The sequence below is a fragment of the Anarhichas minor genome, unplaced genomic scaffold (assembly GCF_050575085.1).
Source record: "Anarhichas minor isolate MPS153535 unplaced genomic scaffold, ASM5057508v1 ptg000058l, whole genome shotgun sequence".
Lineage (NCBI taxonomy): Eukaryota > Metazoa > Chordata > Actinopteri > Perciformes > Anarhichadidae > Anarhichas > Anarhichas minor.
In genome coordinates, this window is record NW_027466504.1 from 3,847,210 (window position 1) to 3,875,000 (window position 27,791).

The 27,791-nt window shown below is 44.8% G+C and overlaps 2 protein-coding genes across 8 annotated transcripts in view; one reads left to right on the plus strand and one right to left on the minus strand.

Moving 5' to 3' along the window:
- Positions 1-378: 378 nt before the first annotated feature.
- On the minus strand, positions 379-24,429 carry plekhh2 (pleckstrin homology domain containing, family H (with MyTH4 domain) member 2). Of its 2 annotated transcripts, none has more exons than XM_076077040.1 (29): positions 24,307-24,429; positions 16,201-16,263; positions 15,973-16,122; positions 15,732-15,815; positions 15,490-15,571; positions 15,228-15,413; positions 14,101-14,996; positions 13,513-13,588; positions 13,345-13,439; positions 13,052-13,202; positions 12,811-12,947; positions 11,788-11,901; positions 11,599-11,685; positions 9,610-9,768; positions 9,423-9,503; positions 8,896-9,075; positions 8,570-8,678; positions 7,488-7,600; positions 7,142-7,321; positions 6,660-6,757; positions 5,645-5,822; positions 4,346-4,501; positions 4,147-4,244; positions 3,907-4,048; positions 3,602-3,738; positions 3,153-3,282; positions 1,906-1,992; positions 1,447-1,596; positions 379-583 (listed from the first exon to the last, which is right to left on the minus strand). In XM_076077040.1, exons 1-29 carry the CDS (start codon positions 24,427-24,429, stop codon positions 398-400), a joined length of 4,428 nt encoding a protein of 1,475 aa, XP_075933155.1. In that variant the 3' UTR covers positions 379-397. The 2 variants fall into 2 exon arrangements, with proteins under 2 accessions (XP_075933155.1, XP_075933156.1); XM_076077041.1 differs by having other exon boundaries at positions 14,101-14,939; positions 15,207-15,413.
- Positions 24,430-27,676: 3,247 nt separating this feature from the next.
- thada (THADA armadillo repeat containing) overlaps positions 27,677-27,791 on the plus strand; it is a 97,545-nt gene continuing 97,430 nt past the window's right edge. For all 6 annotated transcript variants that reach the window (XR_012947529.1, XR_012947530.1, XR_012947531.1 and 3 more), the window contains exon 1: positions 27,677-27,755. The gene's annotated coding sequence lies outside the window, so the exon portion shown is untranslated. The remainder of the gene's footprint in view (positions 27,756-27,791) is intronic.

Consider the following 27,791-nt stretch of genomic DNA (forward strand, 5'->3'; position numbering starts at 1 on the left):
AATTATTCCTTAACAAAGCCTCATCGCCTCTTCTACCCCGTGCATGACTGTGGAAAACAATAACTTTACTTCAAAGAGCAGCTCTACAAAATGTGGCGCACAGCACGGATAGATTATTGAGATTATGAGGCCTAAACTCATTTGGATTGAGCACTCGTGGTTTGGGGTGACAGTGCTTATCACTTCCGGCAGACAGAGAAGTGAACATTGCACATACCAAAAATGAATCCAGCCCATGTGAGATAAATCTACAGGATCGGACTGACAAGAAAGAGGAGCTGCGTGACGATGGAATCAGGCCGAGTGCAGCCGTGAATGAGTCCATCTTTCAAATTGAAATTAGGTAAAAGGCAGCTCAGCTCACTGAAGATTTCTCAGAGTTTGAGTTTCCATGCCGTCACAGCAGCGTGGGGGTCTTGCTGGGGCGTCCCAACGCCGGCGGGGACTTGCTCCTCAGCTCTTTGCTCTTCAGACTGACGGGCTGCGCCACCATCAGGGCCGGGGCGGAGAGGTGGTGGGCGGCGGCCTTCTGCTGATGAGCACTGTTGACGTAACCGGAGACGAGGAGGGTGATCTCTCTTATCTGTTGGCGAAACACAACGAGAGAGGGGATGAGAGACTGTGACTCCGCTGAGAAATCCTTAATGTGGTCGGTTTCAGCCAAAGACTGGCGACATAACGATGGCAGGAAAGAGCTAGTAATTATTGAAGATTTTCATTTGAATTAACGTGTCTGTTAAGTCACCATCTATGGAAGAAGGAGGTAACACAGTGGTGAACACTCAATAGTCATCGTGACGTCACCTATTGCTTTGTGGACAGCGGTTATGAAGCCTCAAGTTCGGCAATTTGGCCATCTTGGCTATTTTGCAACCACTGAACAGAAGTTGCCATACTAGGAATGCGGAGGAGTGACGTAGTGACGCCAGGTAGGCTCTGGTAGAGGCAGTGACTGTTCAATCACACGGTAGCCCCGCCCTAAAGCATACCCTGCTTTATGGTCTATTTGACTCTAAATGGAGCATCATTTACTAAGTGAACATCATGCTGTATTGAAGAAGACTTAAAGCTTGATTGAGACCATAAACTCATGTTTACAATGTTTACTGAGGGAATAAATCAACCGGAAGTTTTGCCTGCGAGCGAAGGGTCAAAGAAAATTTGCACATACGCATCACATGAAGTTCAACTTTGGTGAACTGTGACCGGCGAAGTCGGATTCTCAACCAATAGCAAACAAGTGTGTGGTTGACCCCACTTGGCACCGCCCACATTCAGCAGGAACTCGTCTGCTTTCAAGCATGTGTTGCACAAAGCTGACAGACATGTTTGTAATATTGTGTTGTGTGATTTGAATGTGTTTTTGTTTCATGCAAAACAGATCCAGCGAAACTGCATCAAACCAGCATGAGGAGGGTGAAACGAAAAGGTTCATCTCTCACTAACCTTTGAGGCGTCGGTCGCAAACAGGTGTTTCTCCGTGGGTTTGTCTTTGCCGGCGTTGCCACCGATGCTCTGTCCGACAACCAGCATGAAGTCCTGCTTGCAGCCCCCAAACGTCATCAGGTTCTTGTACGAGTGGGACGCCAGCGGCTTCTGAACACACAGACATTTGACATGAAGAGGGTGGAGCACAACGCTTGAAACTAAATGTGGATTTTTTGAGCATTTGATTGATTTTATTGCATGCTAGCTTCTTAGAGCTTCCTAAATAAACCACTGCATCGCTATGTGCTCATTGCTCAGCATCCAAACACTCGGAACATCAAATGAGTCCATTTGATGTTCCGAACCATTTCACGCTCCGCTGTTTGCGTGACTTATACTGTAGATACCACCTCTGTTGTCAGTAACGGTATCACGACCTGGACAGTTGCAGGCAGGTCTAACACCAGAGATGCTTACGACAGAGTTGTGCTCCAGAACGCTGATACCGTCTTCATGCACCGCCAGCCAAACGCGTGCACCCTGCTCTGGAGACGGAGTGATGGACTAAAACCAGAAAGAGAGATCAATTCCTAATTAAATTTCATAATATACCACAATAAGATATATTGAGAGTAAATACAAACAGTATGCAACACAATCATATTTCAATGTCACTGTCCTTGATCCTCACCAAACAGGGGACACATGAAGTGGACTGTATGCTGTATGGATGTTAGTGGACTAAACTATTTACAAGCACAACTATGACTTCATTGAATCATTGAATCCTCCCAGAGCCGGTACTTTCCAGCGCTGTGAACACACCACAGTCGCAACTGCCACATCACTGACATCACTGTATGTTTTGTCAGTGACCAAAACAAAAATGGAAACCCCCTGTGTGAGTACAGTACGGACGGTTTTTGTTGACGCTGTGTCAGCGAGGTGCTAATTACCGTCCTACGCTGGTGTTGTTTTCAACCTTGTGAGCAAATGGGCGTGAGTCATCATGAGAAAATGTGGTGCTGGAGACACCTATTGTCGCGGGGACTACAAATCAAAGGAGGTTTGTAGTCCTTATTATCCAGCTGTCTGTCTGTCTGTCTGTGGAGTCACCAAACTTAAAAGATGTGTAGTTGAGATCAAAATGAAGGTTGTGTTGGAAGATGGGTGTGGTCCGAACAAGGGGACAGCAAATATGTGTGTGTGTGTGTGTGTGTGTGTGGGGGGGGTTGGACAGAAGCAAGGCCCCAGGAAGAGCGCCGGGCTTTGAAGCAATAGTGGTCAAACTGTGGAATAACAACTTCCGGGTCTGTGACATGATGCAATGGGGCTCAGCTTTATGGTCATTTGTGAAGTGTTGTTCTGATTTGCATCGTCTGGTATAAAATATTAGGAACAACCACATTGTACAGAGCTTGCTATTTCCTTCCTCACAATTCTCACTTCCTTCTTTTCTGTGTACAGAAATGAGTTTGTTTGTTTTTATTTTATTTCCGTATATAAAATGTTCCTAACAGCTAACTTTTTTTGTTTGTTTGTTGGAAGATCACATTAAAGATGCATCAACTCTGACAGTTACTTTGTTGTTATTTGGGCATTGACAAATAACCTTAATGAACAAGAGATTACTGTTCACACTGTTTACACACACACACACACACACACACACACACACACACACACAGACACACACACACACACACACACACACACACACTTACCTCTGTTTCAAATAATTTGGCACCAAAGAAAGGCCACTTCCTGGCAACGGTCAGGTAGATCCTCACACACTCAGAGGAACTTCGACCCCTGAGGGAGGCCCAGCGGGCGGAGAGACGCTGCAGCAGTTGCCTGAGTGGCGGGGGGTGGGGTGGAATTGGAAACTTCAGAGTAGAATCAAACTATTTTCCACTGAGGTCTGATCGGATTGGATTTGTTTGAATGATGCAAAAACCGATTACAGTTGCTGTGTGTTTAGGAGTGTGACAGGAAATACAAATTAAAACTGCCAGGAAACAACTTCCTGTGATTGAAACCTACACTTTATGATGGTGACAACAGATTGTGACATTATAACTGAGCTCACAGACAACATCACATTAAATCGCCATATAACAGAATAGATACACACACGTGTGTGGACTGAGCCAGCTTCAGTGTGTTCTGGTACCTGAGCTGCTCCTCAGACGTGGTCCTGCGGTAATGTTTCGGGTAGAATCTGTCCAGGACCTGCTTCAGGGTTTGGGTAGACTTGGTCTGGGCTGGTCCAGGAGCAGAGAAGGGACGCTCAAAGTCCCCAAACTCCACCTGAACACAGACACAGTGAGTGTTACACTGTATTCTTTTGTTTTTAAGGTGGGGTCTGGTCTAACAAACAATAATATGTGAAATATGTGTCACTGTTTAAGTGACGTATCCCATTAAAGGACATATTGTAAACATTTAAAAGAAAAAAAAAAGAAGTAGCTTTCAGACCTGGGCCAGCAGGGCAGCCATCTCCAGAGCCAGCTCCTTGTTGACAGGGAAGTGTCCCGCGACGATGGCCTCATTCGTCTGATAAGCCAGCAGCAGCCTCTCCCTCTCTGACTCCCCCCTGACCTGGAGAGAGAAGTACAGCCTGCGGATGGAAAGGTACGGACAGAGGTGGTAAAACATTGTGAAAAAGAAGCAAAGAGAAGGAGGATGAGGGAGGGAAGCAGCTGGGTCCTTCTCTACCTGCTCTTGTAGGTGAGGCGGACCGTCCTGGTGTTTTCAGACTTGCCAGTGTGCTGCTCCTTAGAAGCCTGCTCCCATTTGGAGATGATGTCACAAATCTGCGGGCGGCATGAAGGCGACAGATTATCGCTAAGTGTCAAGGAAACCAAGGCTGCCTATATCTTAAAAAGATCAACCATCGCATGAATAGAAGGTGCACCTTGATGCCTCCTTGGAGGCAGTGCTCCAGCTCTCGTCCGGTGGGGTCGTCGGTGTACAAGCTGAAACCAGATAACCCCGTTTTCCTAATGCCGGTGTCCTGGTTGAGGCGACACTGGAACTCGTCCACTGTGGTCGAAGCATCGAAGCTCACCACCTATGGGAATGCAATCTAGTCAGTTAAGCTCCTTTTTTTTAAAACTTAGACACAGTGGTGCCTTAAGCTAAATGCTAACGTCAGCACACTAAAATGCTCACCGTGACAATGCTAACGTGTTAAAGTTTAGCAGGAAAAAGGAAGCATTGTTACTGTCATCTCAACATGTACAAGAAGCAGCTCTGCATGGCTGTACTTAGCCATAATTGTACTTTGAGCTAAACTCTAACAACAGCAAGCTAACATGCTCAATGCTAACATGCTAAAGCTTAGCAGATAAAAGGAAGCATTCTTCCTGTCATCTCTTCATCCCAGAAGAAGTAGCTGTGTGGCTTTCCTTACTTGATTTTGAATTCATCGTTTAGTTCATTTAATCGACCGATCTGTAAAACTGAGTTTATACATTACGAATCACACAAAAACATCACTTTGATTTGTGTGTTTACCAGATATGTGCTTGTAAGTTTCTTTTAAATAAGTCATTCAGGATGAAAAACCCTAAAAACGACTAATCGAACTAAATAAATCCCAGCCGACCGACACCAAAACGACCGATGAGTCGACTAATCGACTTTGAGGGGCACAGGCCTAATGCTAACGTGTGCTACTTAGCACCATACACAAACTACAGCTGGGGCTGATGGGAATCTTAGGAGGTTTGCAGGCCAAAGTATTGCATTTGAAGACCAACAACATGATTACAGTTCAACCTGAAGGGATATTACAACATTTAATGGAAATCATGTCGCAATATTTCCTTTGGTATTGTATTTCAGTCAGTCCTGAAGCAGATTTACATAAGCCCAGAGCTGATACTAGGCTGTGGTGTCATCACTTCCAGCAAGTACACACAGAGAGAGAGAGACAGGGAGTGACAAAAACAAACACTCCCTCCAGAGAAACCTTGACTCAGAGCGTACAGTATAGGAGCAAAGGGAATTTGAAGTATGGGCGCACGAGTATGACATGAACATTAAACACACAGCGACTCTTTACAGTGGACCGCTTTATGTGTAAACTGTGCGTGACTTGAGGCTTATGTGATAAATGAAGCAGCGAGAGGCAAACTGAACTAGCTTTGAAGGAGCCACTGCTGTTATTATTATTATTATTATCTAGCTTTCTGTGTTGGTGTATTACTACCTGGTAGGTGTTATTGAGGAAGTGGACAGGGACGCTGAATGGCAGGGAGTGATGATAGGGATTCCTCAGTAGGATGGACAGGATCTCCATACGGGACGGCCTGACCTGCCTCTCGCCCTTCTGCTGGGTCCGCTCCATGGAGCGCTGGCAGTAGATGGCATACTTACCCACCTCTGTCCTGAGGATGCAGTGGTACAGAAGTGGTGCGCACATCAAGGACAATCACATACCGTCAATCTGAACAATGTCGCTGTGTTTGCTCAATGATAATGATCAATCCAGTTATTGATCCCCACATGTTTATGCTGATAAATGTTTGGAGATTAGTGCTAATTAATCTTGGTACTTGTGATGAGTCAACTGAATGTGTTTATATGTCTATAATTGGTGGAGTTCCCCTTTATTTGAGTGTAATTTAAGTTCTAATACTGGTGATTGTACATAAAGAACTATATTGCACTTAACTGAGGTATATAAACTGAGTTCAAGTTCATTTACCCGTCACTACATCCCTGGAGGGAAGTACAGCATGATTTACTAACTGACTGTAAAAGGCTGGCTCCATGATAATGCCATGTCAGCATTATCTCATTATTATATGTAAGACAACTCGGGCCAAGCACAGAATTCATTTTAGTCAACCGACAGAATATGAACTAATTTGTTCGATAATTGATTTATTTGGTTTTTGGTCATTTTTCAGGTAAAAAACTGGAAACATTCTCTGGTTCCAGGCTCTCACATGTGAGGGTTTGTCTGCTCGGTGCAAATTACATCTTGAACAAAACAAGACATTGGTTCTGGGAAACTACCGAACATTTTATAAACATAATTGATTAATGAGAAAATGATGGCCACATTAATTATGACTGAAAATAATCAGCGTAGTTAATAGAAGTACAAACAAGATTTCCAGACTTGATCATGTTTTTTTTGCAGTGCTTCTTCTATTTGGTGTTTGCAAAGGTCATGTTGCATGCTAACGTTGGGGGAGGGGGGCCTGGTGTTTTCTCACCTGGAGTCTCCGTGTCTTTTGAGGTGAACCTGGAGCAGCCAGAGGAACGGATGCTGAGGCAGAAACAGTCCGACACACAGGGCTAGAAACTGCCAACCCTAAAGAATGACGCACGAGGTCAGAACAAGCTGAATATGAGACAGAGAATCTGCAAAGAAAGAACCTGGAGCATCAGGGCAACGTGTGAGAGACGGACTGGAAAGCTGCAGCTTCTCCTTGTTGCATCTTTGTATATCTGGTATATCTGGTTATAGGCTATGGGAGATCACACAACTTTTAGTTTTGAACTATATATAGCCTGAAATGATTTTTAACTGTTTGGAGTTGTGAAACCATGTTTTTTCTAAGCACCTAAAACAAAAATGTTCTCAGTTAAACCCTGATGATTACACACATTTTCAGACACCCTGTCCTTTCAAACGTCAGCGTTTTCCAGTAAGTAACACGAGCCACTGCTGCCACCGTGTGGCGAGAATGCAAACCTGCAGGGGGCCCGGATGGCCCTGCGGCTGCCTCCTCCGGGTCTGCTTGATCAGCTGGCAGAAGAACTCGTTCTGAAGCTCGGGGTGGGCCAGGCACACCTGCAAAGCACTCTGGGCCAGCGAGACGTGGTAGTCGATGGCCGGAGCGTCGATGGCCACGTTGATGAAAAGCTGACAAGTCTGAGGAGAGACGAGGGTCGGGGTTTTAAAAGACAGACGAGATATCGCTCTTTGATTGTGGACAAAAGAAGGCACATCAATGCTATGTGTGGGCGTGTGGGCGTGTGGGTGTGTGTGTGTGTGTGTGTGTGTACGTGTGTGTGTGCGTGTGTGTGTGCGTGTGTACCTTAAAGAGTTTAACGGCCTCGGTCTGCAGAGCTTGTGAGGGCAGGGTGGTGAGAGGAGACAACAGGGCTTCCTTACTGAAACACAACATGGGATGTCTCCAGATCTGGGAGTCTGAGAGACAGAGAGAGAGACTGCTAGCTGAAGGTAATAATGAGAACATGTCAAACAAGTTAATAAAATATATATATATGTCGTATGAAATATTTAGAATAACTATGAACGAAGCAAAGTTAAGTGACAAACAGAGTGGAAGACATACTGCACGTACACCCTAAACTCAGTCTGGAGTATTTTTTACCAGTACGTTTTCGCCACATCTTGTTTTGCACGTTATATTGGAAAGACAAAGAAGAAATGAATTCACTGATTTGTATCATAAAACTTTGGTTGATGATGATGTTGTAGAAACCACTCTCACCTCATCTAGTTTAGGGTTGTATTTAACACGGACACACATTCCGTATATCAGGAAAACAAGCAAGAAGAAAAATGCTTTAATTGTTTACACAGTGAGTATTAACGCCCTCCCTTTTGTGTTGGTTACTATTGCGGATCAATGTTGTGATGTAATATGATGTATGAAAAATATTTATTTTGAAAGTAAAAAAAAATGCAATCAGCTATTTATGGAAGGCCATTTTCGCCAATGTGATTAAAAAAAGGATCCTGTAAGTCATTATAACGAGGAACCGAAATAAAGACTTCGTATCTAAAAACAAGTTTCTTGTGTTTTGGGATACTAAATCATAATTTCGAGATAAATCATTATAATTTGATTCTAAGTCATTATCTTGCGATACTGAGCTGTTATGAGCAATTTTTTTGCGATACTAAGTCATCACTTCAAGATACTGTGTCATTCATTTGCAATATTAAGTCATTATTTTGAGAAAGTTTACTAAGTTATTATTTGATAATGTCATTAATATACTACTCATTACAATAATTTATAGGGTCTCTTTTTTTCCATCACAAGACCAAGTCTTATTTTTTACTGACGCACATGGGCTTCCACAGGCTATTAGCACAACCCAATGAAAGACACAACAAACAATAAATACATTTGTAAGAAATGTTTACTTGGATCTCCATCCAGTTGGAAGAGTTTTCCCACCAGTTGTTCGAACTCAGTGCCGACTTTCCCCACTGTGGTGCCCGCTGCCACCGACAGATGGTAGAGCCACGAATCCTACAGAGCGACACACAATAACATCAGTGACACTAGAGGCACAGGAAATAGACATTATGAGCACAGAATCAGGTCCGGTTCGATCAGCTCTGTTTGAACCTATAAATAGTCACATTCTTGCATTAGATTTATAAATAAAATTGTAGAGCAGAAAAATTGCAACAATGACAAAAAAAGAAGAAGAAAAAAAATGACGAACTTCCGGAGCGACACCGACCTTTTCGTGGCGGGACTCGATGAGCAGGTAGGTGGGCCCTTGCTCTTGTGGATGGATGGCGAGGGTGAAAGGGGCCGTCTGTAAGCCCCGCTCACACGCCTTTAGGTCGTCACCGGAGTCCCTCGACCTGTCCACCTCCTCAACCCGGGCCTCCCACAGCTTAATCTGACCCAGGGGGAACTGAGAGCACACACATGAACACGCTGAAATAAAGGATAACAGCTTTTTGCACCTCTGAACTAAAGCTCCTTCCTGATACATTTTTTACAAATTAACGCTCTGAACCACAAAACCTGCTAGTGGGATTAAAAAGCAGGTTTCCTTTTTATGTACATCGAGAGCGAAGTGGAAACCGGTGTCAAATTCCATGTATGCGTACACATACATGGCCAATAAAGCTGATTGTGATTCTGATTCTGACAATAAAGTGTGACAAAAAAAAGAAGAAAAAAAACATTTACCCGACCAGAGCGTTACAGTTCTGTCCCCACATCCTGCAAACCTTAAGATTTGATGTTGAATCTCACCTTGTCCTCCTGGCTGCGGAAATAGTACAAGGTTTTTCCAATCAGAGCGCACCAAACCCGCTTGGAGTAGCCGTGCTTCACCTGCCATGGAGCAAGGACACATTTCACTTAAGATGTAGAAATGTTTGTGAAACACCTTTTTCATTTTTGGTCATATTTAGAGATTGACATTTGAAGGTTGCCGGACCTTGACGAGCAGTCCCTTCATGCCGGGGCGAATATCGGGCTGGGTGAAGAGCGGACTGGCAGCCTTCACCCTGAGCACGCTCTGCAGCACCCGGAGCCACTCCTCCAGCAGGTTGGGGGAGTCGGCCTTCAGGTAGTACACGCGCTTCCCCGTCACTACCTGCGGTGCACACGGCGACAATGGGCAAAACCAGTGGTGTATAAAGTACCCAAAAGCCATACTTGAGTAAAAGTAAAGATACCTTACTGGAAAATGACTCCAGTAAAAGTAAAAGTCACCTATTAGAATACTACTTGAGTAAAAGTCTTAAAGTATCTGATATTTAGTGTACTTAAGTATCAAAAATAATTTTGTGATATTAAATGTACTTAAGTATTGAAAGTAAAAGTACAAGTAAATGCTGTTAATAAAAAAGCAAAGGGTCAGAATTTTGAGAATTATGAAGTTTATTCTTTTAAGTGCTGTGGCACCATGACCAAGGACATGGAGCTGTGTTGAAAATAATTGTGTTGGCTGTGATCCGTCCAGGAGCAACAATGTTCAACATAATATATTGTACATAAGTATACTTTTGCATCTACTATAAACTTATCATCATAATTCTCCGAAAAGCAATATGACACTATGAAGGAGTTGTAACAGTGCGTTTATAAGTATGCTCATTCTGACTAGAGGATGTAGAGGGCAAATGCATAATATTGTGTTCAGCAAAAAATGTCCACTTGATGCATCAGGTCAGTGTTGTGAGAAAGGACACCTGCCTTGTAAACTCCTATGGGCCTGATTTGAACACAATAGGCAAAGGTTTTGCTCAAGCTGAATCTGCAATTGGGCGACTGCTACCATCATAACTCCATCTGATCATCCACAAAATGACTCAAATATCAAAACATGATCAATACTAAAGCAGCACCGAAAGTAACAACCCAGTCATTACTTGAAACTGAAAAATGTCCTGTTCATCTTCAGAAGACAATTCTAATACAATGTAGCTTCTTTACATTCTATGTAAAGAAGCTACATTGTATTACAATGTAACTTCTTTACATTCTATTAGAATGTAAAGAAGCTACATTGTATAGAATGATTCTATTGAAGTTATTCCTTTTTAAAATGTTTTAGACGAGTCACTAATCACTTTAAAAGAGTGATTATAGCTGATTTAACTTACAGACATGAGATTGATCTTCTCATGTCTCTTTATACAATGATATAAATTCATCCCCGTTTTATTGATATCTTACGAAAAGTTACTCCTCATTTTTCGTGCGTTTTTCCTGCAAAAGTCCAGCAACATGAGTCTGTTTTCGCTTGTTACATGCATACTGTCTTTTCAAAATAAACTTCCATCTTCACAGGAAACAATTAAGGTTTAGGCGATGAAACTACTTAGTTAGGTTTAGGAAAAGATCGTGGTTTGCGTTAAAATATCTACGGAAGTGGCGTTGCTTAAGTACGGAAGTCACGTCACAAGTAAATCAACATTGGCTTCTCGTTTCACACACGGCACAAACTGCGGCCTCCTGGAGGAAACACCAGTGTTTGTTTGACCCATCCACCTCTCCTCATCCCACCGTCCTGTGTGGAGTTCTACTCGTGTTGTCGCCCGCTAGCTATAGCATATAGCATCCTGGGCATCACTGGGAATCTAAACACCGCGGCTTTGAGAGCACTTGTTTTGCGCATTAACGTGATTAACCAATGATTTAACTTGTAAGCTAGGACCACTGATTCACCAAACCTGCTTGCTTGCAGTCTCTGTTCCACCACAGCCCCCGACGCTGGTCTCATGATTCATTTTGTTTCTAAAGATAGATTTGATTTTGTAGCGAGTAACGAAGGTTTCAGGGGAAATGTATCGGAGTCAAAGTATCAGTTTTCTTTGCAAAATGTAGTGAAGTAAAAGTAAAAAACACCACTGGGCAAAACAGGATAGCATAATTCTGAGGGAGTAGATATTCGAGGATGGACAAAAAAAATAAAAAATACCTGGAGGACTTGTTTTCCCTCTCCGCGGGCGATGCTGCTGGTGGCGTTGACCTCGATCTGACCCTGAGGTTTCCTGATCACGTCGCTCTGTGGGAACAGAACGGTAGATAAATACCACCTTAAATAGCGAGACGCTAAAGATATAAAAGACAAAAATATATGCAAGATATAAAAGCGTATAAAACCCACGGGTGAGTTGTAGTAGAGCAGCTCTCCGTCTTTGAGGACGAACCAGCGTCTCTTCCAAGTCTTCTTCCAGGTCTTCACCATTTTCAACAGGTAGCCGGACTTCTCCATCGGTTCCTGCAAAGACACGACGCGGTTCAGTTCTATGTAGTACGACAGAAATGTCCCCTCTTACCATCCAGAGGTTAATCTAAAACAGATCGAGGTCGTGGTACTACTTTATTTAACTTAATGTCTAAAATATAGTCTATGTAGTTCTGTTATATGTGAAAAAACAAGAGCAACAAGAAACAAGAATGTAAATGAAGAAAAGTAAATCTGTATGGACACAAGATGGGGAATGAAATTTGAGACAATATCACGCATAAGACAATATCACTTCTTCCATTTACAAAAACAAAGGTTTCTCTTTAGAATTTCCTAAAAGATGCAGAAAGGACATTTTCCAATCTATCGAACAAAAGAAAGCTTTGACGGATGAATTTGGTGGAACTACTGCGGTATTATTGCTCTGAATTGACTTTGTATTCTCATTTGGGAGCTCGTAATTGACATGAGTTATTTTGTTATGTCCTCCTGAGACCATAGACTGTATAAAAGAAGTGGAGGTAGTCATTGTGACGTCACCCACTCGTTTGTGGACTGCCGTTTTGAAGCATTGACCAGTGAACGGAAATTAGCGTATTTAGACTGCGGAGGAGTCTAAATACGGAGGAGTGAAGTAGAGACGCCGGTAGCGATCAATCACAGTAAGCCCGCCCTGAAGCATACCCTGCTTTATGGTCTATTTGACTCTAAATGGACCATAACTTACTAAATGAACATCATGCTGTGTTGAAGAAGACTAGAAACTAGAGATTGAGACCATAAACTCATGTTTACAATGTTTACTGAGGGAATAAATCAAGAGAGAAGTGGAGTCATTAAGTTTAAGGCACTTTGGCTTCACTCGTCGGAACTGGAGGTTGCCGCCGGGGTGAGACGATCAACAGACCGGTCTCCCAAAGAACAACATTCAGGACTCACGCTCCTGCCGTTGTCGCCGGCTGAAGAGCAGGTCTTTGGGAGCTTCTGCTCCGGTTCAGAGCACTCTGTGTCGGTGGAGTAGGCATCGGGAGGGATGGCGTAGTCGCTCTCTGATGTCATCGAGGACATGGACACAGCTGGAGGAAGAGGAGGAGGAAAAGCAAAGTTGACGACGGAGCACGGAGCTTCGTTCAGCCTCATTGAGTGAGTGCGGCGGTAAACGTCCTGGGACGTGCTGTACCTCTCTTGAGGGAGCGCGGGCTGCCGTCCTTGCGGGAGCTGGAGGAGGCGCGGGAGCTGCAGAGGGAGCCGTCCTCCTCCCCCGAGCTGGACAACTCCTCGGAGCTGGACGACTCGTCCGAGAACGGGCTGCTGCTCAGCAGGGTGGCTTTCTGTGAGACGAGAGAGAGAGAGAGAGAGAGAGAGAGAGAGGGAGAGAGAGAGAGAGAGAGAGAGGGAGAGAGAGAGAGAGAGAGGGGCGATGGTCAACACACAAAAAAGAACAGCCAACTCGTAGAGACGTTTAACACTCACCCCCTTCAGAGTGGTGTAAACCGGAGCTGTCATGTTCTTATAGACGAGGGACGTGTACATCACAAAGGCGGGATAGGAGGACTGGAGGGAGGGGTCTGCAACATACAGATCACAGGTCAGTTAGTCAGTACTGTTGGTAGATTGAATCCTCACTCGTTCCCGTCTCACCTTTGCTAGCAGGGTCCGTGCAGGACGTCTCAGACAGACGGATTCCCGATTTAGCCACAGCATAGATGCGACTCTCCTGTTGGGGAAAAAGAACTTGCTGAATTATCCCCCAATAAGTTCTACCGGTAGGAGAATATCTTCTGACTTACTGTGCATCGATACCTGCAGCTGGCATTATTTTGTCACTATATATATTACACTCACCAGCTATGGGCTGAAAACTCAGTATTTCTGTTAAAGGGATAGTTCAGGTGTTTTGAAGTGGGGTTGTGGGAGGTTCTTAGAGGATCTCGTTCTGATCTTATCTTAACTTATCCAGAGTCAGTGTATTACCTGCAGTTTGAGTACCAGCACGGGAGCAAAGTAATGTACTCCTGTGGACAAAATGTGTTTTAGCACCTAAAAAAAAGGCCCATTTAAAGAAAAAAATCAATATCTATTTAAGTGTATAATATATTAAAAATATTCCACTGTTTGACCTTGCCTTGAGACAGCTCTATCTATAGATTTTTTAGTCTGATGTCTTTGTTTGATGCGTGTGCATTTCAGTGGAGAGCTTCATGATGCTCTCAGTTTAGATTGTCTTACCCAGGAGGGCAGCCTGTGTAAGGGGGGTGTAGGGGGAGCTGAGCTGTCACAGCTGATCTCCGGACCAGGTTCCGGTGGACCAGTTGAGGTCTGCAAATCTGGAAATGCAGGCCCAGCCCGTGAGCCTTGAGGAGGCGTGTCCCTGCCCGTCTCCATGCCAACCTGCTGCTCCTGGTCGAGGTCCGTTTCCTGTGGCCGTAGTGGGCGCAGCATGCTGAGAGCGTTGCGCGTTCGCCCGTGCGCGGCCTCGGTGCTGATCGGGGGCTGGCTCAGGTGTCTCTTGGCCAGAGCCGCGTTCGTCAACCCGAAGCCCGCCGGGGTCCGCAGCCGGGGCTGCTTGGGCGAGGCCGGGTTATCCCTGGGGTCCTGGGGCGGGTTGGGTCGTTTAGGGGTGAGGGCTGGTGTGAAGATGGGGCTGGGGGTGTTGGCTTCGCCGGACGAGGATGAGGAGTCGAGTCGCTGGGACTGGAAGCGTTTGTTGAGCTCCTCGGAGGTGCGGTCCTCCAGCTTGACCCTGTGTGCCTCCTCCTCCTCCTCCTCCTCTTCCTTACACCCTCCCAGCATCCCATCCGGCAACCCCAGCAGGCCGAAGCCGGGCCTCTCAGAGTGCTGCATGTCGTCGTCAAACAGAGAGCTGCTGTCGTCCGAAGCAGTCAGGTAGGTCTCACTGCCGGGGCGGCTGAACTCTAGACCACCACCTCCCCCTCCTCCTCCTCCTCCTCCTTCTCCATCTGATGCAGCGCTGGAGAGCACGGAGGAGATGCCACGAGACTCGGGTCCACGTGTGCTCTCATCCAGGCTTTCAGATGCACTGTCATCCTCCAGAGGTCCGGTCTGCTCTGGTCTCTGGACTTCACCGTTTGTCCCCGAGGAGGCTGTCTGCTTGCCGCCCTTCTCTGTCAAAGCAAACATGAAAATACATAACCAACAGGTGTAAAATAATTATTCTCTTTGTTAGGATCATTTGTTGTTGTTGTAATACTCAGTTCGGCCACAAGAGGCTGAAGTGTACCACCACCGGAAGAGTGTTAATTTACATAAAAAGGTCGTCAGAGTCACTTTCCAGCGTCCTGTTTCGCCCAGAATCAGTTTTCCGGATCCAAAGCTGTGAATCTGTGGTGACTTACCGGTTGCGTCTCTGCCCTTCGTCTCCCCCTGGGTGCTGAGGGTCCTCTGGCAGGGTGCCGGTCCAGTGAGCACCTGGGGGCTCTTCCCCCTCACCTGGAAGCAGCCGAACGTCAGGCTGCTGAGACGCTGGGCCTCACCTGGTCTGCACAGGACACCTCGCCCACCGCCGCTCTTCTGCTCGAAGGCTGCGGACAAAAAAATCTTTATTATCACAACAACATCGAGCTAGTTTTGTACATGAAAAACAGATTTGAAACTCACACTGCACTTGTGTCTGCAACTCCCCAATCTGAGCCTCCTGCTGCTTGTTGGCTTCTCTCAACGCTGCGTTCTCTACCTCAAACTGAAGAAGAAACGTGTTTCAAAATAAAAGCCCCTTTCTTGGACCCAGGGATTAATGGAATGGAATGAAATACTGGTGACCCTAACTCACCACCCAGCTTACATTTTTGCCACATTTCCATCCATTTCAACTTGAAATCTAATGCCATCATTTAATTTACCTCTGACAACTTCAGCATCACCCATTCCTTGATCTTAGCTGCTTTCTCCTCCACCGTTTTGGCGTCCTGATGTCGGATCTGTTTCTGGTGAAAGAAGACACAGTGTGACAATACTTCGGATATAGAGTTTGTGTCTTTGTGACTGCGAAGACCGACCGCACGCCATATCTCGCTCTACATTCTTTTGCACCTTGGCATCCGCCAGCTTTGAATGAAGTTCCTCACGCACTATTGCTTTTACCTGCTCCTCCAGCTGCTGCTCCAGCCGGGCGATGGCGTCCTCCTTCTCCTGCACCAGGGCCTGCAGCTCCTGGCACCGCCGGAACAGACGCACCTCCGAGTCTCCCGACTGACTGTCGGGGGCCTTCAGCTTCTCCTCCATCCACTGCACCTGGAAACACACGTACACGCCTTACATATGCACATAAGCGACACACACGAGTGAACGCACTTGAGTCTGGATCCTGACCTGCTGGTGAGCGGTGAAGGCCCGTTTTTCGGCATCGATCACTTGCGTCTCCAATTGTTGAATCTGGGAAACCAAGAACACAATATTTTATTTCAGTTTAATCAGTTTTCATTCTCACAATATCTTACTAAATATCAACTCCCCTTCAGTCCCCGAGCCAAACATAACAGCACCAGATAAAGACAGATGCAGATGTTTTGCAGCTGGACCTTTTGGCATTTATGGCTCAAAAGAATGTTTAGAATCACAAATAGGATTCTCAAAGTTTACCGATGTATCTAAAATGTGCATTTACATATTATGCATTTATCAACAAGTTCCTCCTTATACGAAATCTCTAATAATAATAATAATCTAATAATTGCTTTAATTTGTCGCACAATCCACTGATATTTTCGACAAACTCATCGTTGTTTACTTCTTCTTATGCTCAAGTAATGTTTGTTTTGTCCAATTCGGAATCTCAGCGGTTGTATCGTAATTGTAATCGTTAGCTTCACGGCAGTAATTGCATGTTATCAATTATGCTTTAAAGGGAAAATATGCCACCTTTTTCTGTGGATGTCCGATCGGTGTTCATGGTAAATGTAGTCCATTGAAGCAATGAATTCAGCCCAGTGAGTGCTATATTGACACAGAGAAAGCTGGGTTTCTCCTGCTCGCGGAGCGGTGCCGGCAGCGCCTACACGTACCAGGATGCATTGCAAAAGAGCTTCCGATGCCCGGGGCATATCCTCCATGCACAGAGGCCGTATCCTCTTGCACGGGCCTCTCTCCGCTGTACTCTGGCTCCAATAAACACTTATACTTTTTTTTTTTCTTCAAAATTCTACAGAAGTGCTGCATAGAGCACCTTTAAGCAGCTTCATAATAATGACGAGGTGTCACATCTGTAAAAGGCACAACCGGCTCTTTGTTTGCTGAGATCAGAGCCGAGCATGTGGAACCTGGTAGGAGTGTGTTAAAACTGCAGCAACACTTAAGGGTCTCACACACACACGGATGGACAAGCATGTGCACAAGGACAAAAAGCCCAGAAGGGAATCGAGGAGAGAGACGACTTCTTGAGCAGCATTCCTCTGAAATTCATCGGCTCAAAGTGGCGGAATCAGCAGGAGGAGAGTCTCTCGAGCCTCAGCGGATTCATGGAGGCAAAATATGTGGATGGAAGTTCTCTGTGTAGCAACTCTGCAACCACCGTGGCTGGAATACTTTTGCTCCGTGTGCACATATGTGCAAATTAGAGTAGATTATAAGGGAACTTCTGACAATCCCTGTGGGGGGGAAATGGGCTGATACACCAGAGGATGGGATGTAGCTAAGAATAGGACGAAGTACTGGAGATAAAGAAGGAAGTCGTTTACTGTGGAGTGAATACGGCAAACAGAGCTTCACCTTCTCCAGTGAACCATTGGCTGGTGACAGAAAATATAGTTGACAGACACAGACAGTGTTTCTTAAGTGGGTTCCGTTTATGTCAACTGTGTTTGGTATCGTACTCAGCCACGTGTAGCACGTAGAATGCCATTTAATACTTTCATTCACGATCATACATACATAAAGTATGATGGAAAACCATTGTGGACAACACAACATTTATTTGTATTTTGACTTGGTCCAACGTTTTCAAACTGGAAAGTGACTTGCAGCCAACACACAAATGTCAGATGTCCTCTGCTGCTGCCAGCTGCTTGGCGTCCACGGTGGTTCTGTTAAATGCTCTGTAGAACTCAACAAATTAGCGCTGGAGTTAACTAAAGCGAGTGCTGCTCCGCTCCATGACCAAACTGCGAGTGTGAAGTACAGCGTGACGAGCTGAAGCTGTGTTTAGCTGCTCCTCCAGCTTTGCTCCCTCTGCGTCTGTTGACTCCCGGAGAACCAGACCAGGAGCAGCGGATCCAGCTCGGTCCAAAAAAAAGTGGCCACACCCTGAGCCTGAGCCGCTCAGAGTTTCCACTGCACAGCGTTCTCTGGATCAACGTGGAAGCGAGGCCTTCACTGTTCTACAGTGGGACTTTGGAGAATTCTGTGGACAAGAAGGTATGGCTTTATGTCTCTGCACGTCCACACTTGGCCTGGAACAATGAGGTTTTGGAGATACTGTGACCCAATTTACCGTTCTGTGTTGATAAAAACAAACAAAATAAAGTATTGTACTCGACACCTTAAAAACTAAGTAGTATCGAAACGTCTCCAGTCAGACAACAAACCGCGTTTGATCCTTTTTATACCCGGACCTAGAAAAGAACCGACTATTTTGTGCTCGCAGCCAATCGGTGCAAGCGCTCTTCGACTGAATGCGGCGCGTGATTGGCCGATAAAAATGAGTGCGGCAGCGGCGGCGGTGTTGGTGGTGGTGATGGCATGTTACGCCACTAAAAGCTCCCATTCACGAAACAAAAAAACAAAGGTATGAAAGGAGGTACTCTGGGAATCCTCCTGATCTGAATCACTTTACGCTGAGCACACTTCCATGTTGATCAAAAGCCGACTATTAGTCACACGAGCGCGCTCTGTATAGATCCTCCGCTGCGCCACAAACCACGTCTCTATAACCGATATAGCATCTGGCGGAGAACGGCGCGTTAATTACAGGGGTTTTAGCACGCTGGAGCTAGAGACGACAGACACACACACACACACACACACACACGACAACACATAAACACATGTCTGATGATGATATTCTCCTTTGTACCAGATGCGTGCAGCTAGTGTATGTTTTCCTCATTCTGTATGTTATATATAGGATGAATAAGGCCTGGGTGTGCACACACGCGCACACACACACACACACACAAACACACACTCACACACACACGTGACCCTCTCTCTCCCTCAGCCTCCATGTAACCTCCAAACGGTACTCTATCACCTCCGTGCAGTCCATTCCCCCTGCTTCGGATCCAAACTCCAGCTCAACTTCCATTCCTGGAATTCCACAACTGGCGCTCTGTGGCCGACCTCCATCCTGGACTACGCCCTCCCCCTCCTCCCCCCATCGCTCCATCCACAGCCAGCTCACAAAGCCTCCCTCTGTAGACGCTGCGAGTCACACTGCTGACCTACAGGTTTTTGTACCAAGAAGTTTTACCGAATGTAGTCACAGTTGTTCTCAGGAGGACGTGCTCACCGACGCTGTGAAACTACAGTTCAAATATGTTCATTGTCAAAATATGTCCGACGCTATTAAAACTCACCTCAAAAACAAGTCTCCTTTGACACCCGGGACACACTGTGTTTATAGCAAGAAGAAGTCTGAATAAGTCAAGGTTGGTCGTCGGCATCTATGTGGTGGTGAAAATCTAAAGCAGATGTTTGTGTGATATATGTACATGGCTTGAACATAAATAACAAAAATGAATTATAAATTGCACTGTATGTACGTTGCACATTGTCGTTTAAGCACCAGATTTAGACTAAATGTTTTTCCTGTTCCATCTTACAGATTTACATCTCATCCATGAGTAGAAACCACATATTTGGCCATTTCTGTCTGTTTGAACTTTTAACGGATTTTTGGATGTTTTTACGGATTTACACATATCTTCATATGTTAAGTGGACACTAAGGCCGTGCACTGTATTAAAGTTTAAAAGTATTGAATTAATTTAAATTAAATCGGAGAGCAGCAGACATAAAAATACTTACACCAATAAACTTCTGTAATGTCAAACGTTTAACTGTTAGAAAATTATTTTTTTATGCCACATGGGGTTTTTAGGTTGATTTTTTTGCAGAGTAACTTGTTGAAAACTACACACTCACTATTTTTGGTACGTTGACTCCTTACATCTTTCTGTATATGGCCCGAAAACAAAAAAAATGGCCCTCCCCCACCACCCCAGTTTAATGTGTTCAATGACGTTCACAGTGACGGTGATTGGAACAGCAAACCCCACCTTCCACAGAGGAGGATGTTTTGCTTCTTTCAAAATGTGGAATCAATCAGAATGGAGGACCAAACCAGAATATGCCACTCCACCCACTAGTGGTTTTTGTGTATGTCTACTGTATGTACAGTATGGTTAGGTGTGTGTGTGTGTGTGTGTGTGTGTGTAGTCTGATGGGTGTAGTTCCCAAAGGATAAGTATACATATTTTCTTTTTTTTCCACACAAATTCCATGAAAAGAGGCGTACGCCGTCCTGCTGCTGAAAATACTCCCCGGAGCACCAAATGTGTATTAATCCGCAGCTGAAAATAGTCCCCAACCATTGCACCACTTCCTCCTGTTTGGGTAACGTCTGCTAAAAAACTACAGTGTAGCCACCTGTTTTAAGAAATGATTTAACCTTTAAAAAGTGAGACTATATATATCTCTGTGAGACGTTTTGAAAGATTAGGTCATTCATCATTTGCGTTTTCCCCTCATACAATATGCAGATGATACACTATTTATAGGGACGAGGTTCACTGTGGAGATGGAGTGAAAATGATCAGCGAGTGTGTTACGTTGAAAGGGAGGAGGGGATAGGCTGACACACACGGCCTCTTTGTCTCTGCCGTGAGATGTGTAGCTGACTGTTACGGCTGGAGGCCCCGCAGGACGAAACTAACGTCCCTTCCAAATAGCTGCACACGCGAGTCCTCACTCTATGCTAAAAACTGTTTATGAATGACTCTGTATTGACCTTCGTGCATACACAGTGAAAATATCTGACTGCTTCAACTTGCATACTCAGTTCTCGTGGAACACACACACACACACACGCACGTATTTACTAAACGGGGTATTTCCTCCCCTGGGCGGCTCAATCTTTACACAATGCCTCATTTCTTCTTTCTTTCTCCTCATTCTCTCTCCATCTCTCTCGCTCAGGCTTTCTAGGACTTCAGCAATTTGCCAAGTCTACCCGCATTAATGTTAACATACGATTGACTCAATCAGACCATTCGAGCAACATCTCAACTAGTCGTTTAAAATCAACGAGTGGACCCAAAGCTGCAGTTTCTTCAGCACCAGAGGCCTCGACAACAGAGTGACTCGCCACTCAAAACGACACCTTCCTCCTGTTTACTAGCCCACCTCCACCGTGGGGTATTAGGGGGATTTTGTAGTGACGTACATGCGCCCCCGCACTGCTTTTAAAAACAACAAGCTCTGGCTCAGGCGGTGGGAGCCACAGTAGAGAGAAAAAACCCATCAGCAGGGGGTTCTGCATGTTAACATGATGAGCTCATAGCATCGGCGGTCGGTCAGTGAGCGCAATGTGATGGGTCATTCTAAGACAAACCTACGTGAGTGTAAATAGCTTTGTGTTACATTCTGATGGCTGCAGAAAAACATCACGATCCATGATCCTGCATGACTTGGCAATGTGTGTCTAAAAGTCTGTTTCAATCATCTCTGATATGATGCAACTAGTTTGGGTTTACTGGAGAATTTACAGTTCTCCAGGTTTGTTTTTTCATTCTACGTGACTAAGCTTAGCTGCATCTTTGAATCTTTTCAATTACTGGAAAAGGAATCGATCTTAAATAGAAGATATTGAACATGTGATTTCTGTGGTGCAGAAGTATTTTGGTCAGTAGGAAGATGAAGAGAAAATGCTTAACTCTGCATCCTTGGGAACTAAATCGGCGGTCTTGCGCAATGCCGTAAAATGAAAGGATTGCCGCTATTCTCCGTCAGATTTACAACGAACTCACAGGCCTCATGTTACAGTATACGGGGAAACCCAAACCAGCATGAGGCTGACATTTAAACTGGCACACGGTACTGACAACTGAGCACTAACCTGCTAAACTAACAGTCAACACCACTCCAGGAGGAAAAGTAAACCGGTGACGCCGAGCTGAATTCTAGAACCCTTTGTATCTTTAATGGCGTGTTTTATGGTGGTTGAGTGGAAAAGCCCTTTAGACAGAGCTAAATTCAAAGCTGTTGAGCAGGACGGATAAGACTAAAAACACAGCACGTGTGCTACGTGGGCTGCAGAAAACCCACCAAGGGCCGATCTTTCTCCCGAGTCTCTACGGGAGTTTTGTTTTGCTGTCCGGCTGAGCTTAACTTTGACTCTTTAATCAACTGGAGCTGGGTCAGTCCCATCATGCAGTGCGTGGCGGAGCCCTGCGGTCAGACTGCTGTTTACATTAGAGCTCTAATCAGCCTCCCTGGAGAGCGGCTTCAGATCTAGGCCACTGAGCGGTTTGGGCCGGCCCAGTGCAGGGAGGGACGGCCCGACACACCACCACAACTCTCTGTTGGAGAGCGAAGGACGGCATGTTGGTGATGTCGGCATGATTTTTTTCAAAATTTTGACATCGTCTTTGGTTGCAGGATCCCCGGAGTTTTCTTCTCATTCAGGACTATTTTGTACCAAGTTTCGTCTGTTATTAAGTAGCTGATGCAAAACAAGTAGTGCACTGCTTCAGCAGTAGAAATGTCTCCTATAGGTAGGCTGGCAGTAATCGCAGCAGAAGTTGCTTTACATTCAGGTACTCTTGGCTTCTCCCGTCCTCGCTCCGTCCTCCAGCCTGTCTCCATCTCTGAGGAGGTCCCAACCCCTTCAAAAGCATCTCGGAGGAGACGAGGGCTGTGCTAAAAATCACATAGTAACATACTATTCACACTAAGTGTGTAAAGTTGAGTATGTAGCCAGTTCCAACTGCGTAGTATCCAAATTTTGCGTACGCGTTACCCAGATCCGGCTTCACTGCCCCCTTCGACCTGCAGAGCTCACACTGCTGGAGACCCAGACCGTATCGCTGGGCCCGCTGGAGGGAAGGGAGGCACGGGAGAACCAGAACCAGGACTGCGCGTAGCAGACTGTCAGAAGCCTGCTGCAGTAAAATTAGAGGTTTTTTTAAAGGGAGTCTAGTCCTCGGAAACACTAACCACTTTCGTTCATAGGGACCGCCAAAATCAACACACAATGAAAGTTCCTTGAGGTAGCTTTAAGCTACAGTAATAGACTTTCTATAAGAAGTGGAAGTAGTCATCGTGAAGGCACCCATTGGTTTGAGGACTGCCGTTTTGAAGCCTCCAGTTTGGCGTTTTTGGCATCAGCATGTTTTTTTTTGTAACTGATAAACGGAAGTGACCATATTTAGAATAAGGAGGAATGACGTAGAGATGCCGTATACGGCTCTGATAGCGGCAGCAACCTGTCAATCACAGTAAGCCCCGCCCTAAAGCACACCCTGCTTAATGGTCTATTTTACTTTAAATGGACCATCATTTACTAAATGAACATCATGCTGTATTGAAGAAGACTTGAAACTAGAGATTGAGACCATAAACTCATGTTTACAATGTTTACTGAGGGAATAAATCAAGTGAGAAGTAGAGTCATTTTCTCATAGACTTCCATACAATCAGACTTCTTTTAGCAACCAGAGGAGTCGCCCCCTGCTGGTCAGTAGAGATAATACACGTTTTAAGACACTTCCTCATTGGCTTCACTCGGCAGAACCAGAGGTTGCCGCCTGGTACAGTTAAGAGGAAAAACGTGGTAGCTCACATGTATTATGTAATGTAGAAAACACATTGAATAAACAATCCCCCATGAACAATGTTCATTGAACGGTAGCTCGGACCGGCAGTGCCCCGATCGATACATGTCATGTGATGACGGTGCTTGAGTTTACTTCAGCATGAACAGTCGGCTGGTAAATGGCATAATCGTTCATTTAGTACGCAGTATAATGCTAGTACGTGGTACGTTACTATGTGAATTCGAACAGAAATCAGTTAAGTGATTGGTTATCTGATCTGACGGGACAGTAAACTAAATGAACATAACCACAGGATTGTAATACTGTGGGTTTTTGGTACTGTGTTTTCTTCTTCGCCTCTTATATTCTGATTGGCTCATTCAAAAGATTTGATTTTGAGCATTGTTTTTATCTCACATCTGTTCTGCTCTGTCAGTAAACACATTTGAATCGTGCGTCGGTGTTACTTCCACTAGCACTAATAGATCGATAATCAACACTGGAGCAGCTGTGCATCTCTTAAATAAAAGGATGCTAGAGCGAGCGAGGACGTCCCGTTTGGTAAATACAATCCCTCCGCCCTCACACCCCCACACGTTTCATCACTCAGACAATCGTTAACCGCTTTCAACAACACATTTACAGAACGACGCATACTCGAACCCACCTTGTCGGCGGTGAGCTCTCGAATCTTGACGATCTGCACTCTGAACTTCATGAGCAGCGCCTCCAGGACCACGCACTTCTCCTTCCAGTCCTCCTGGCTCATGGCCTCCTCGCCCTCCGCCATGCCGGGCCCGACCCTGTGGAAGACCAACGCGCAGCAGTGAGAGACAACACCTGCGATCAGCTGGGTGCCTCCTGTGGGAAATATGTTCTTTTTACAATCCATATCTTTAAGGCCGTTTTCTCTAACTGAGTTTTTTCTCCACTTCAGCAGCTCTCACGTCACCAAACTTTACAGTTTCATTCCTCTCTATATCCTGAAGGTTTTCACAGAGGGGTTTGTTCATATAGCATTCATAACCTGATTCATACAACATTTCATTCCTAAAACATGTCAAAAGCTTTTTTTGATTTATGGAGTGATACAAAGAGATATCCAAAATTTTTTGTCCAACTCTGTCGTTGGAAAACAGGCGTTACGTAAACAGAGAGAGCGATGAGATGAGAGGAGAGGAGATGAGATGAGATGAGAGGAGATGAGAGGAGATGAGATGAGAGGAGATGAGATGAGATGAGAGGAGATGAGATGAGAGGAGATGAGAGGAGATGAGAGGAGATGAGATGATAGGAGAGGAGAGGAGATGAGATGAGAGGAGATGAAAGTAGAGGAGATGAGATGAGAGGAGATGAAAGTAGAGGAGATGAGATGAGATGAGAGGAGATGAGATGAGAGGAGATGAGATGAGAGGAGATGGTAGGAGAGGAGAGGAGATGAGAGGAGATGAGATGAGATGAGATGAGATGAGAGGAGATGAGAGGAGATGAGATGAGAGGAGATGAAAGTAGAGGAGATGAGATGAGAGGAGATGAGAGGAGATGAGAGGAGATGAGAGGAGATGAGAGGAGATGAGATGAGAGGAGATGAGAGGAGATGAGAGGAGATGAGATGAGAGGAGATGAGATGAGAGGAGATGGTAGGAGAGGAGATGAGATGAGAGGAGATGGTAGGAGGAGAGGAGAGGAGAGGAGATGAGATGAGATGAGAGGAGATGAGAGGAGATGAGATGAGAGGAGATGAAAGTAGAGGAGATGAGATGAGAGGAGATGAGATGAGAGGAGATGAGATGAGAGGAGATGGTAGGAGAGGAGAGGAGAGGAGATGAGATTAGAGGGACAGATGAGGATCTCTGGTGGAGGAGGAGGAAGATAGAAAAGTCAGCATTTTCTCCTCCTCCAAGTAATAACCTCTCATTACCGGCCTGGCCTGCTCACAAAGAGACTGCAAACATGTGTGCAGGGAGGTCGTTAAAAAAACAAACAAAAAAAAGGTTTCCACAGGCTTATTTCTGTTGCCTGTTTTGCTGCGGTGAACACTGACGAAGGCAAGGGGGGGGGGGGGGGGGGGGGGGGGTCTAATCCCACAAAACAAAACAACACAACACGACTTAATTGCATATGGATGAGCCGTGCTGTGAGCAGTTAAGGAATACAAATGTACTTTATTCGAAGATATTTTGTCAAAACAACACTTTATATTACCTTTTATCACTTTCAATAAACTGCAGTTAGCACTGGGAAGCCCTATTAAGTTTTAATGTGAATTTTTATGGAACACTTGCCATTAATGATTAACTTGATTAATGAAAACATTCTTGGCAAATGCTTTCGCTTTCGTAAAAATTTCTTCATAATCTAGTCTTTTGTTAAGGATTAATTGAATAAAGCATTTTATTTAGACTGATACAAATATTATATTATTATAGTGCCTTTGTTGTAGTTGTCTTATGGAGAGTGCGGCTCAGCTCGTCTTCTGGGACGTTGATTCGCTCACCCTTCCTTGGAAGTCCCGGTTTTGTAGAGTTTAATTAATGACATCTTGTGAGAATATTTGTCACATTTCTATAATAGAGGACAGATATATTGAATCATTTTTTCTTCAAGCATCATTCCACAGCGATGATGAAAGGATGCGGAAAACACTAAAGGCCATTTGACCCCTGAACCCTGACTCTGAGTTTCTTTTTGTCTCTCTGTCTCACTTCCTGTCGAGTAAAGTCAGCCTCAGCGTAAAGAGAGAAAGAGAGAGAGAGAGAGAGAGAGAGAGAGAGAGAGAGCGAGAGAGAGAGAGAGAATGTGCTGTCTGAGCGCTTCCCTGTGATTTTGGGTAGTGGACTGGTGATGTGACCCAATAACGGTAATATGTATTATAAGATGCTTTTAGATTTTCTAAAGATAAGGATCCCCCCCCCCCCCCAAAAAAAAAATGTAAATAAAAAATGTCATGATTCACACAGAAACTTAAAAACCACTCTGAGGCAAAAGGTGAAACTTTAAATAGTTTGTGGTACTTTAAATTGAATTAACTATAATACATCACAGCTCATGTATTTTTGTTTCCTGTAAAGTCAAATTCACAAAAACACCAGCCAGCAAAAGATACAAATAGCATCACTTATTTTGTTTTGGTTCAACAATAAATGTATGAGTAATGGCAACCAGTAGAGACTGTGCTGTATTCACATCCACGAGTGTCCTCGACTAAATCAATTTATCAGGTTCTACCGAATAACGGCCATCTGAGAAACCGGTAACGTTTTTCCTGCTAATTTGTCCTTGTTCAGTTATAACAGTGATATTTAAATAGACAACTGTCTGTCGTTTCCTATTTAATTTTAAAAAGTGCAATTTTTCATCAAAGTTTCTCGACTTACCCCTCGAGATAATCTGATTGGTCGAAACTATGCGACGGACTTCAGTCCATGTCGACTCCAGCGTCTATACAGTTTACTTGTTGATCCAGTGGAGAAGAATCCTGATTCATGAGTAAAACGGTGAATTTCTCTCTTTCCCCCGAAGGATTTCATTTCAGCTCTCGGGGAAAAGTTGGAGACGGGGTTGGATTTTTAAGAGGGTGTGGTTTTAGCACGACACGGCCAATCGCGTATTCGGTAGGCGCGTCTCCGCGCTGCAGGACCACGACGCCCCGTGTTTGATTGGCGTGTGTTGCCCGCCAATGAGAAGCCGGAGCGCTACTTTACGGACAGACCAGCTTCTACGGGCGGTGTGTGACGTCGGAAGTGACGTCCCACACGTGCAGCATGGCCCGTAGGTGTGTCAAGCCTGCGGGAACAATACAGGGAAATGAATGAGTGTGGCTTCAAAGTTCAGAGCTTCACAACATTCATGTTTGTAGAAGTGGTTTAACCACATGGTTCGCGAAAAATAATGTATTTTAAACAACATGAAATTAAATAAAGCATATAAATATAAAAAAGTAGATATAAATTGCATTTTATGTTGTTATTGGACATGATGTTTAAAGTTTGTTTTATTCTGAAAACAAGATACCGGAAATGTGAGTTTTTTGATCCTCGAGCTTGACACGAATTACAGCTAACGATACCAGCCGAAACAGAAGAGCTGCAAGTGTGAACCTCATGCTGAATTGAGGTGAATGCTGGCTACTTTTATTAAACTTTAAACTTG

Coding starts and splice junctions, on each gene's coding strand:
- plekhh2 (XM_076077040.1), bottom strand. CDS start 24,429: ATGGCGGAGGGCGAGGAGGCCATGAGCCAGGAGGACTGGAAGGAGAAG. Junction 15,816..15,972: donor AGCAGCAGCTGGAGGAGCAG/GTAAAAGCAATA, acceptor TTCTTTCACCAG/AAACAGATCCGACATCAGGA. Junction 1,993..3,152: donor CCAAATTATTTGAAACAGAG/GTAAGTGTGTGT, acceptor TTCTGGTTTTAG/TCCATCACTCCGTCTCCAGA.